At 42.9% G+C, this 13,102-nt stretch overlaps 1 protein-coding gene across 1 annotated transcript in view; it reads left to right on the top strand.

Annotated features, from left to right (window-relative positions):
- PPM1E (protein phosphatase, Mg2+/Mn2+ dependent 1E) overlaps window positions 1-13,102 on the top strand; it is a 277,467-nt gene that overhangs the window by 224,988 nt on the left and 39,377 nt on the right. Inside the window, exon 4 of the mRNA XM_040424760.1 lies at window positions 4,006-4,194. Coding sequence (XP_040280694.1) covers window positions 4,006-4,194 — 189 coding nt within the window. The remainder of the gene's footprint in view (window positions 1-4,005; window positions 4,195-13,102) is intronic.

Genomic DNA, 13,102 nt, shown 5'->3' with positions numbered 1-13,102 from the left:
ATGGGTGCATCACTTCATCTGCCTCTCTTCTTACCCATATGCCCCTATCACTCTGGAACAGGGTAAATCTTGACTCATCAGACCACATGACCTTCTTCCATTGCTCCAGACTCCAATCTTTATCTGACCAGCATACTCACCGGACATGTCACCCATTGAGCATGTTTGGGATGCTCTGGATCAGCGTATATGACAGTGTGTTCCAGTTCCTGCCAATATTCTGCAACTTTACACAGCTATTGAAGAGGAGTGGACCAACATTCTACAGGCCACAATCAGCAACCTGATCAACTCTATGCGACGGAGATGTGTTGTATTGTGTGAGGCAAATGGTGGCCACACCAGATACTGACTGGTTTTCTGCACCTCCCCCCCCCCCCCAGTAAGGCAAAACTGTGCAATATTCATGCTGTCTAATCAGCACCTTGATATGCCACACTTGTGAGGTGGGATGGATCATCTCGGCAAAGGAGAAGTGCTCACTAACACAGATTTAGACAGATTTGTGAACAATATTTGAGAGTAATGGGTCTTTTGTGTATGTAGAAAATGTTTCAGATCTTTGAGTTCAGCTCATGCAAAATGGGAGCAAAACCGAAAGTGTTGCGTTTATATTTTTGTTCAGTGTATATAATCTATCTTCATACATATATGCATTGACAAATAAATAACGTACCAAGAAGGAGTTGTGGGAATCAAATAAAAGTTTAAATGTGTGAAAGTAGTGATGATATATGCAAATGATTAGTTTATTGGGGAAAATTGTACAATTAAATTTAAATGAGGTTTTAGTACTCTGTTGGGCTGCCTCTACAGTGCTCTGCTGCGAAGAGTTAAAAATGCACTTATGTGATATGTATATTTTCTGTATGCTGCCCATGGGTTTAATGGGCCCTAAATACTGTCAATAAGTGGAGCTGTTTACCCCCTGCCAATAGGGATTGGTTAAAACTTATTGTAGTGGCACAGTGTCTAGACAGTGATGAGGAGAGAGGCAACTGAGAACCATGTATAGTGAACCAGTAAGAGAGAAAACTTAAAATCAGTTAAAGTGGAGAAAATAGCAAAATATATTTGAGGAGCATACCAGTGTCAAGAGGAGGTGTGTGTAAAAGCTCTGTGGAGATAAACTGAAGCTTAAAGGTTTGCAGCGAACTTGTTTGTGAGAGTCAAGCCATCTGGCACCTGACCAGGCGGACCAAGGATGTATTGAAATCTGGTGGAGACATTCCTGACAATTAGAAAATATATATATATTTTCTACAACCTTCTCTGGTGATTTTAATGAAGTGGAGAGGTCACTAACTTTGAGGTCTAGCAAAAAGGGGGTTAATTGTTTTGGTCAACTCCTGTTAACCTTTCTGTGACATCTACTGACCATTGAAACAAACAGCATTGGCACATGTGGTCACTTCATTAAATGTACCTATCCAAATAATGTGTCCCCTGTCCAGGGTTGTAGCTAAAAGCTCATTGGCCCTGGTGCAAGAGTTCAGATTCAGCCCCCTACCCTCAGTGCTTTGTAGCAAGGGGCAGGGGAGCAGCTACCATTTCTGCTGCCTGAGGCAAAAATTTAAACACATCCCCTCTATGGCAAATTCTCAACCTAACCCCTTCCCCAGCCCCACTGTTAAAGATATACTTGGAAAATATTACATGCAGCTCTACAAAACATATGGGAGAATACAGCACCACATACCTCATACATCCAGTCACGTCTCCTCTTATATAGACATTCTCTTTCCTCAACTTCTCCATTAAGACCAGACCGCCATGATAATTTCTTTCAGCCACCTCTCGCCTCTGCAGAGTTTGACAAAAAATCTTAGTTTTCTACTTTTCCATCTTACTCCCACCTTCTGAACACCCCAATACTGTAGCCACTGTGCTCCCCAATACTATACTGTTGAAATAGATAATCTCTCTTAAAATACTAGTACCACACAGATAGTGCCCACTTTAATGATTATTGCACACAGTGCCCTAAAAAATGACTGCACCTATCAAATACCGTTCCTGACACTAACAGTGTAAACATAATGTTACCCAAAAATAATTGTGCTAAGCTTATACTGTGCCAGGATGCTCGTCACAGTAATAGTGCTCCCCAAAGTCCCAATAGAAATAATTATCTGCCAGAGTGCGCTTAGTGTTAATAATGCCCCCATTGTGCCTATACTAGTAATCACGTTCCCCGTAGTCCCCCAGTAGAAAGAATTCTTCTTCTAATGTGTTCCAGTAGAAAAATACCCCCTTATAATGTTCACCAGTACAAAAAATACGAGTGCCAGTACACAAAATACCACCTTATAATGTGTGCAGACACTAAAAATACCCCCTTATAATGTGTGCAAGTACAAAAAATACCCCCTTACTTTTCAGATGAGACTCTCCTATTAGATCCTCACATTGGACTCATATCAAACCTAAGATCAGACCCCCATATCACACCTCAAATCAGACCCCCATATCACACATCAAATCAGACCCCAATATCAGATCCTCAGATCAGACCCCCAGCGTCAGGTAATAGTGTGCACTGTATGTTCTGATGCTGTGTGCAGTTAGGACAGTGCAGCACAGACCTGGAGAAGACTGGGGAGATTGAGTACAGCACTCGCAGTGCTTCCCTCCCCCAGCCTCCTGCAGACTAGTGAGCGCTTCCCTGGCTTAGGGGCCCCTACAACTACTCCACTGCCCCGGTCATTGTTCTGTAGTGTCCTGCGATGCTTGTTCTGCTGGATTATTATTATTTTTAGGTATTTTCTTTTACTATTACTTTTTACTACACATTTCTGTACAATGACACCACCTATAAGCCCTTCCTGGTCAGGTCCTTCCCACTTGTGACATCATCAAAGATCCTTCATCTCCTTCCCTGCAGCTTGGAGACTGTCAGGATGGAGAGGGCTGTGTTTCTCAATCTTCTACATGATCGCTCATTCTCCTCTCCTTTCTGCATCGGTGTCGGGCAGAGAGAGAGAGAGAGAAGTGTGCAGACGCACAGCTCTCTCATCCAAAGCAAAGTGCTGTACGATAGCTCTGCCGATTCATTAAGGAAGCAGTTAGAGAGGTCTGGTACTGCTGGACTATAAGATGGGGGTAGTAGCTAAAAATGCATCTTGTAGTAAAAAAAAATACAGTATATTGCAATGACTTTCCATGCCAAAAATAATGTGCTTTTTAAAAATATACTAATATATAGTATGGTGTGGCCAGACTTCTGGTCCTCAATCACTTTTGCCAAAAATATAAGGGTTGATGAGCAAAACCAAATAAGGTCAGCATCTGGTACAAGACGTGCCCCATCACAGCATCACGGCAAGAACGTAAGTTAGGCCCGGGCGCCGCATGCGCACAGTAAACTGTGATGCCCCGACCAGACTGTGGTCATTTAATGCGCACGCGCCGATATCGTGGTCATCGGCGCATGCGCAGGATCACGGACAGTAGGAGGAAGGATAGAGAAGAGACCAAGGGCGGGCAGAAGCGGCGGATGGGCGGGCAGAAGCGGCGGAGGGGGAGTGGATTGGTATGAAAATGACCCAGGGGCCTGGGCACCGGCCGCTGTAAGGCCGCCCCTGGGAACCTTCACAGCCTAATTTGCATACGGAATAAAAGTGTTTTTCGAAGGAACGATGATAGCAAGGAACTAACGGTAAGAACAGTTTTAATAGGGGGGATGCCGTGGACATAAGTCTGTTAATAGGGTCAATCGGCGTGAAAGACTCCCTTTAAGGACTGTAATTAGCACTTTTGTGTCAGGAAGTTGATCCCTGTCATTCCAATTGCCTGCATCCTACTAAAAACGGCATTAAGGAGGTGCTTTGACAGTTTCTTTAAGCCACATTACTTCATCTTCTTGAATGTGAATTTCTAATATCTGCATCACACAGCACTACCAAAGCCTGAAGGTGGAAATTCCATTTAGTATACATGCTGATAGTGTGATACATTGCAACATAAAGATCTTGTGTTTGATAAGTTTTTCTCACACCCACTTAGGACCAAGAGGAGCAAGCTTACTTTGCGGTGTTTGATGGGCATGGAGGAGTAGATGCTGCCATTTATGCTTCTATCCACCTGCATGTGAATTTGGTACGTCAAGAAGTGTTCCCGCAGGACCCAGCTGAAGCCTTGTGTAGAGCATTCCGCATCACAGATGAAAGCTTCGTAAAGAAAGCTGCCCGTGAGGTCAGTGTGCTGAACTTTATTGTTTGGGTTTATTTTGTTGGACATGTAGTTAAAAGTCCAAAACCAACAGTGAGGGTGGGAGGATGGAGTTACTGTAAATAATACTCATTGACATGCAGAGTATCAGTGGGGAATATACTGTATAGGGATCTATGAATGTATTTCTTGTCTGTGGAAGCTGCAGTCTTCAAGATCCTGCCTATTACCAAACTGGAACACATCATATATATTTATATATTAATGGTACGTGTAATATTTGAAATATATTTGCCAAATTTAGGAGTACATAGTAGGGCAGGTATGTTGCTTGTTGTTTGCCGGCAGCAGAGGCAAACGAGGATTTAGGTGCCTACACAGATAATTAAGTTACCCTATGAATTAGTGTTTTGCTCGTTCATTGGGTAATCTGCTGCACCTTTGCACTGCCAGATAATCGCTAACGAGCCTTCCTATGAATGCTCGTTAGCGATTATCTAGTGGATTCTCAGCCCGTGTAAAGGGCCTTTTAGTAGTTGTAGTTACAATATGTCAATGAGGGTGTCACGAGTTGGAGGTCCCAGGAGAGACCACCGCGTCGTCAAGCAATAAACAAACAGAAATCAGGTACAGACACACAAGAGTTTATTGCACAAACAAAAACAGGGAAGGCAGCACAGACAAAACAAGAGCTCTATGTACCGTCAGCACAGTGGGAGAAAACCCCCACTGCGCCACTGTCTAGTAATACTCCAGAGGGGCATGACTAAGCAACTCCTGGTATTCACTAGGGCCCCAGAAGGTAGGGTTAGGCTTTGCCGCAGGAAGTTGCCAGGGTCCACTCTGGAGCGTGAACTAGACAGTGACAGCAGGAACGAATGGACAACAGGTACCAGAAGGTACCGACGGCACATAGGCAAACATAACAGACAGGCAAATACAAAACAGGGCAACTAATAACACAAGCAGAAATACATAGCAAGGAAACAGGAGTGACAATGAGCAGAGAAGGACTTGCTCCACCAGTGGTATACTGCGTGGCCTTGCGCATAGCACTCTGCAGCTAGGCGCTTGCTGAACCGAGACATGAATACACACAAAGTAACTAAAACATAACTGGCAGAACAGAAAACAAAGAGGACGGGAATGAACAAGTAGGAAAACCCACAGAGCACAGACAGACACGGATCCCATGGGTCAGCAGCATGGGAGAGAGAGTACAAACAAGGAGCAGGACAAGACAACACACACCAGGAGAGCTGACCCAGAACTGAGGAAACCTCAGCCTTATATACAGGTTCCATGGGTGCAGCAGAGAGGCCACACCCATGGAGCAGACAGAGAGGATTAACTCCTAATAGGCACACAGGGGAGTTAACCCATAAAGAACCACAAATGACACACAGAAACGAAACTTCAGCGAGGAGCGCCGAACGAGCCAGGACGGAAGGTCACAGCCAGAGATAGTGGCTGTGACAGAGGGAATAATTAAGTAGAAATAATAGAATAGTTAGGTATACTGTCACTTTAAGTGGAACGAACAAATATGTCCCTTTAAGAGGTAAAAGTCACAATCCGTCTGGCCTGTGTTGCGTTCAACTCCCTGGGCGTTGACCCTCTGGCTATTGTCTCCTCAGGGTGGCAACAATGTAGATGGCTGTGTCTGCATCTATTACCACTGCTTCCTTTCCACGTGGCACAGTACCACACAATCTGCACAGTCTCTTACAGGCGCTCCCAGGTTGCTGTATCTGACTTTGAAACCAATGCACTCACTATTCTCTTCTATGCGACACACATTATAGCACAAATTCTCTCACACAGTGTTCACACAGGCTACAGGCTGGCTGGTCTTTGTTATAGATCTTGGCTGCTTTCAGAAATCACAGACTAGGTGGTAACTCTTTGCCCTCCATACCTCTGTGGTATTCAGTTGCCCTAGCTTATCACTAAGGTGCTATATCCTTATTTCCAGTATCAACAGGGGCGACTGGAACAAAAAGTGGCCCTGTTTTGTAGTGTGGCGCAAATTGACAGAAGATAGGGTCAACACACGTAGGACAAGTAATACTGTATTTCAGTACATTATACTAATCCAGCAGAGCCAAATACCACAGTAAATCACAAAATACTACCCCAGTAGCACAAAACAGCTCCCTCTGTGGTAGCCAGTTCGGTTCTCCTACTCCAGTTGCCTTAAGATGGCAATACTGTTGAATTCAGGAGTCAGGAGGGGAGCGTCAATTCATTACTTGCCATGGCTTGTGGCTGTGAGGAGGGCCCAGGTGGCGCCCTGGGCATTGGCCCACTGGGGAGTTTCCCTGTAGGGTCTATGGCCAGTCTGCCCCTGAGTATCAATCACCTATGCTAGGTACTTATATGAATAAATCCTGGATCTGTCTTCAGCAGCAGCACCAGCTCACTCTTCCATCTTCTGCCTGATGCTAACCATGAGGTCTGCAGAGCACTGATATTTATGTTTTCCCTGCCTGTGCTCTCACTACCGCTTAAGGACTTTATGCTAACTAGTCAAGGGTCTCTCACCCCCTCTGATGTTATCCAACCATATTATATCGTAGATCAGTAGATGTGTGTTTCTGAAGAACCACAGGGTCTTTCAGCACAGTCTCTGCAATGTCCATCACTCGGGTAATAAATGGAATGTGTACCCAGAAACATCTTTAAAAAAATCATCAAAATTAAAAGACAGCTGAGAGGAGATCTAATAACTACTGTATGTATAAGTACGTCAACCATGAATACATACTGTATATCTTTTCCATTAACTTTTCATGTCCAAGACTGTAACTATAACAAAGGATCATCCTCTATATCTAGAGGAAAGAAGTATATTAACATAGAAGTGGATTCTTTACTGTAAGAGCAGTGAGACGCTTTACCAGAGGAGGTGGTGATGGTGAACTTGCTAAAAGAGTTCAAGAGGGGTCTGGATGTATTTCTGGAGTTTAATAATATTACAGGTTATAGTTATTAGATTTTTGGAGAAGGGTCATTGATCCAGGATTTATTTTGATTGCCTGATTGAAGGATTTTTTTCCCCTAAAAGGAGAAAAATTGGCTTCTACCTCAATTTTTATATTTTTTTTCCCTTTCTCTGGATCAACCTTCTAGGGTTACTGGCTGAACTGTAACTGAAAAATAACATAATGGCAATGCTGGCCCCTCCCAGCAGTTATATTACAGTCCAGCTAGGTGGTATAGCCACTGCAACAAGTTGAAATGATAGCCTATAGCTACAGTTACTGTAAAGAATACATTTTTTTTCTTGTAAAAGAGGCTTATTTCCAGCCCTTTTATGCTCACAGCTAGTTCTTGTGATTTTCACTGTGACATATGTAGTCTTAAAGAGGTTGTCCGGGTTCAGAGCTGAACCCGGACATACCCATAATTTCACCCAGGCAGCCCCCCTGATAGCATCGGAGCATTTTTCTTTTATTTACAATAATACACTGCCAGGCGAAGGCTTCTGCCCAACAGTGTGTTCGGTGACGTCACCGGCTCTGATGGGCCGGCTTTAGCGCTGCCCTAGCCGTTTTACAGGCTAGGGCAGCGCTAAAGCCCACCCATTAATGCTGGTGGCATCACCGGGCTCACTGCTGGAAGGAAGCCTCCACCTGGCAGCCCTAAGGTGAGCCCAGTTCATCACCGGAACTCCAGAAAATGCCTTTGCCCTGCACGATTTAGTGCAGGGCAAAGGAGAGCATCGGAGCATGAACTGTTCCGATGCACAAGTCAGGGGGGCTGCCTGGGTGAAAATGGAGGTATGTCCAAGTTCAGCTCTGAAACCGGACAACCACTTCAACACCAATGCTGAAAAATTGGTGAAGGAAAAGCTAAAGCTGGCCATGCAAATGAGCTGCCATTGGTGACTCCCTTATAGACCTATGCAGTTGAATTGTGCAAGCGTGTGTATATTTCAACATTCTGCTGTGGACCACCTAACATGCCTTACCCTTCTTTAAACATTGGGGAACAGTCAGCCTGTCTTTACAGAAATTAGACTGTCAAATGTTTTCACCAAAATGAGTGGGTTTGGCCGACTTTAAAACGATTTTCTGATATTTTAATACTGATGACCTATCCTCAGGATAGGTCATCAGTATCTGATTGGTGGGAGTCCAACACCCGGCATTCCTGACAATCAGCTGTTGGAGAAGGCACGGACGCTCCTGTGAGCACGGCGGCATTCTCTCAGCTCATCAAGCACAGTGACAACCACCCACCAATCCCGTCGTACTATGCCACAGTTGCCATCCATGTCTTGTCCACTAGAGACTTTTGGAGGTGAATCCACTGTGAACACAGTAAAGTTTAAGATTGGTTGGTGTGCCCATACATGGTACAATCGTGATTGTATGTACAATCGGTTAAAATAAAACTATCGATTTCACGCTGGAAATTAAATAACTTTGCTGCCACCACTCTTCGTATTGAATCGGGGCGAAGAGACCCCGGCTTACTATTCCTAAAGGGAAGGAACGGTTATTTGCAACCTAGTTAATAACTCAACAATGTATAAAAATAAGACAATGCGGTAGTATGTCTCTTCTGAGGACAGAGTTCTTAGGCTACTTTCACAGTGGCGTTTTGGTTTCAGTTTGTGAGATCCGTTCAGGGCTCTCACAAACGGTCCAAAATGGATCAGTTTTGCCCTAATGCATTCTGAATGGATAAGGATCCAGTTTGCCTCCGTTCTGCCTCCATTCCACTCTGGAGGCGGACACCAAAACGCTGCTTGCAACGTTTTGGTGTCCGCCTGACGATGCGGAGGCAAACGGATCCGTTCTGACACACAATGTAAGTCAATGGGGACGGATCCGTTTTCACTGACACAATATGGCACAATAGAAAACGGATCCATCCCCCATTGATGGTGTTCAAGACGGATCCGTTTTGGATATGTTACAGATAATACAAACTGATCCGTTCTGAACGGATGCATGCGGTTGTATCATCTGAACGGAAGCATTTGTGCAGATCCATGACGGAAAGTAGCCTTAGCATAGACCAAATAATCAGGTAACAAGGGCAAAACTGGAACGATTAAATTGTTAGTTTTATTATAAAAGCTATACACAGAAAGATACATTAAAACTGACAGGTAAATATACCTGCCAGTCGAACAGATTGGTTGGCTAGAAATAAGTAAGAGATGAAAGGGAATAGAATGTCTGTAAGTTCAAAATTACCGTGGTAGAGTCCAATAAAAGATAAAGTCTTTGCAAGGAATAATCCGAGATGGCGGGGTGCCCATGTGTATTCCGCCACATGACAAAGGGGATTCCCCCTGTGATCGGGTCACTGGGTTTCCCAGTGAGCCAACCGGAGACTGGTCAGCGATCCACAGTCAGCCCTAAGGACCTTTTGAAGAAGCCCCAGCCATGAGAAATATGTATGCAGCTCTGGACTATATAACAGGCTGTAACTCTTAATCCTTGATCCATGATAAGTAATGTAATATATTTACAAAGTTACTCAACTTTTATGAAGACTATAAGTATATACTGTAACATTCATAAAACTGGAATTACATTTCTTGAAAGGTGAGGGATCAGTGTAATCTAAAAACCCTCTTCTACTTATTTTACTGTTTTCTGAATTAGGATTTGTAATCATTTGTGCATTTATGTGTATAATGTATGTAACTATTCGCTACTGTTAGAATGTATATTACTGTAAGAATAACTATAACAACATACATACGTTCTGGGAGGCTCTTGACCTTGAATAAAGAAACAAAAAAGCAACAATTAAAGGCACCAGCTGCCAAAAATAGTCCATGTAAGCCCTGTTTATATGATTTAAGCCTTTACTGTGTCATTTTTCCTCTTATGTGATGCTTTGTGTGCAATGGGAAACACTTTACTTGTCAAATGATAGTATTTTGCTTACAGTTCTGTATGGTATGTGACAGCTTCACATTCAGTCTAGAGGTTGTGTCAGGCACTCTGCACAATGATGTGTGTTGTCTCTCTAGCTAACTTTGCAATTAGAGTCCTGTATTCCAATCTGTTCCTGACATTATTTTAGAGTGGATCTCATGTACTGATACTGCATTCTTCTCCATCTGTCATCTGTGCTTCAAATGGAAAACACAGAACAGCATGCTGTTCTTTCCTGTAAAAATACGTGACAGTGCTTGATTTTTCAGATTGTATAAGTGATGCAAAAATAAAAAGATCTACAAAAGGTTGTGGCGATGTTAGCAAAAGACTCATTTAGGGAAGTCAATCTAATGTCATGTATTTAAAGGAGAGTGGGGAGACAAAGCCAAATGAGTGTTGGTCCCAACACTTTCTCATGTCTATGGTCAGATTTCACAGTAGAGATACAACCATTAACTAATAACAAAAATATCTAGGATTGTGTCCCAGCGGTTTGGTTTCCACCAAATCTACATACCATTGGACAGTACTATGCAAGGGTTAATGATATTTTGCACAAACCTGTATACAGAGTAAGGGTATACTCATATGCAGAATGTATCCATAGGGAAAAAATTCACACTATGGATGCCAATATAGTGTCCTTTTTACATGCTGGGCCAATTTAGCTTTTTTCATCAAAATTGAATAGTGTAGTCTGGATGTACTGTACAATCAGGAGAAAAGCCAAGTACACCCTCTGAATTCTATGGTTTTATGTGTCAGGACATAATAAAAAAAACACCTGCTCCTTAGAAGGTCTTAAAATTTTGTAAATTCAACCTCAGATGAAGCACAACACAACAGATTCCAGTGTGTCATTACTTATTCTAAAAAAAATTAAGCCAAAATGGAAAGCCACTTGTGAAAAACTAAGTATGAATTAGTAGCTTGTAGAACCACTTTTAGCAGCAATAACTTGGAGTAATCGTTTATTACTTTATCACTCTCCCATCGTTCTGGAGAAATTTTGGCCCTTTTTTTTTCAACATTGCTTCAGTTCATTGAAGTTTGTGGGCATCCGTTTATACTCATCTCACACATTGATGGCATATCATTAGGATATGCCACCAAAGTCAGATAGGTTCGGGTCCCACCTCTGAGACCCACAACTATCTAAAAAACGGGCTCTTGAAAGAAAATGAGAACGCACCACACATACGTGGCGTGCTCTGCATTAATTTCTCACGAAATTCCAAAAATAGCCGATGAGACAATTTCTTTAAGGTTCTGCCACAGCATTTCGTTCGAGTTGAGGTCTAGACTTTGACTGGGCCATTGCATCATCTTTATTCTTTTCTTTTTCAGCCAATTTGTTTAGATTTGCTTGTGTGCTTGGAATCATTGTCCCGTTGCACGAACCCAGTTTCGACCAAGCTTTGGCTGTTAAATAGATGGCCTCACATTTGACTCTAGAATACTTTGGTATACAGAGGAGTTCATAGTCAACTCAATGACTTCAAGGTGCCCAGAACCTGTGACTGAAAAACCCAAATCATCACTCCTTCCATCACATGGCTTGACAGTTGGTATTAGGTGTTTGTGTTGATGTCCTGTGCATGGTTTTTGCCAAACGTGGCGCTGGGCATTATGGAAAAACATCTCCACTTTTAGCCTTTTGGAAAGAAGAGGCTTTCTCTTGGCAACCCATCCAAACAAGCCATACTTGTTCAGTATTTATAATTGCTCTGTCACAAACTTGAACATTTAACATGCTGAGGCCTATAGATCCTTAGGGTCATATTACATCTGCAGAAGAACAGGTGATTGTCGGAAGGGAAGATTTCCTTCCCGACAATTGCCTGCTCGCTAGCTAGCTATTACATGCAGCGATCCCCTCCTCAGTATGGGGAGAAGCGATCGCTAATGCCATCGCTTGTCCCCATACAGAATTATAGTTCGCTTGCAGTAGATCATGATTACACAGCATGATCTGCCACTGACAAAAAAGGATTTTTAAACTGGCAAAAAGATTCTGATTACCCGATGAACGGGCGTGTGCTCATTAATCAGGTAGTTGGTGGCAGTATTACACTTCCAGATCATCGCTAATGTGTGCTCATACAAACGCTTGTTAGCAATAATCTAAACGATTATCTTCAGGTGTAATAGAGCCTTTAGATGTAGCTGTTGGGTTTTTGCAATTTCTGAGCATTGCACTGAGCATCTGATCTTGGGATGAATTTGCTGGGACGTTCACTCCTCTAGGAAGATTTTCAACTGCCTTTAATGTTTTCCACTTTCTCATTCGACTTTAAATGGTTTGGAAATGGCCTTATAACCCTTCCCAGATTGATGGGCAGCAACAGTTGATTCTCTAAGATCATTGCTGATGCCTTTCCTCCTTGGCATTATGTTGACACATGCCTGAACATTCCAGACCAGCAAACTGCCCAAACTTCTGCTTTTATAGAGGTAGTCATACTTGCTGATTATCAGTTAATCAAGGGCAATTGATCAGCAGCACCTGGCTGCTACTCACCCTCTATGTTTTTATTTAACATGAATGCTTATGGGTGATGTTTGCCAATACAATGGCATATGTAGGAGGCTTGCATCAGAGGTACAGTAAACATCAGGAAATCTGATGCAAACACAATTTTTTTTTACTACACAATTTTCTGTAATTTATCCTCCACTGCAGGAGAATTCTTGAGGGTTTTATTAGATCTCAAGACTGCAGTTATCCCAGTAGTTCTCTCACCCCTGTCTTGCTGTCATAGATCACCAGAACATGACCCTGTGTATGTCTCCTGCTTGACTGCCACTTCATTTAACTCTTCCTGGCTTGCAACTGAGGTGAATGAGACATGGGACCTGCGATCAGTGGGGTTCTAAGTGGTCAGTCCCCTTCCATCTAACAGTAGGCCCCTATTCAGTGGTTAGGGGACTATTTGTAATTACGAGAATATCCCCATAAAGAAATTGTCCAATTTATTGAAAAAATTCCCCAAAGATAGCAGTTGTAATAAAATTATTATTATTTA

The sequence above is a fragment of the Bufo bufo genome, chromosome 3 (genome assembly GCF_905171765.1).
Source record: "Bufo bufo chromosome 3, aBufBuf1.1, whole genome shotgun sequence".
NCBI lineage: Eukaryota > Metazoa > Chordata > Amphibia > Anura > Bufonidae > Bufo > Bufo bufo.
The sequence above is the reverse complement of the archived record's forward strand: the minus strand, read 5'-3'. Positions and strand labels throughout refer to the sequence as shown.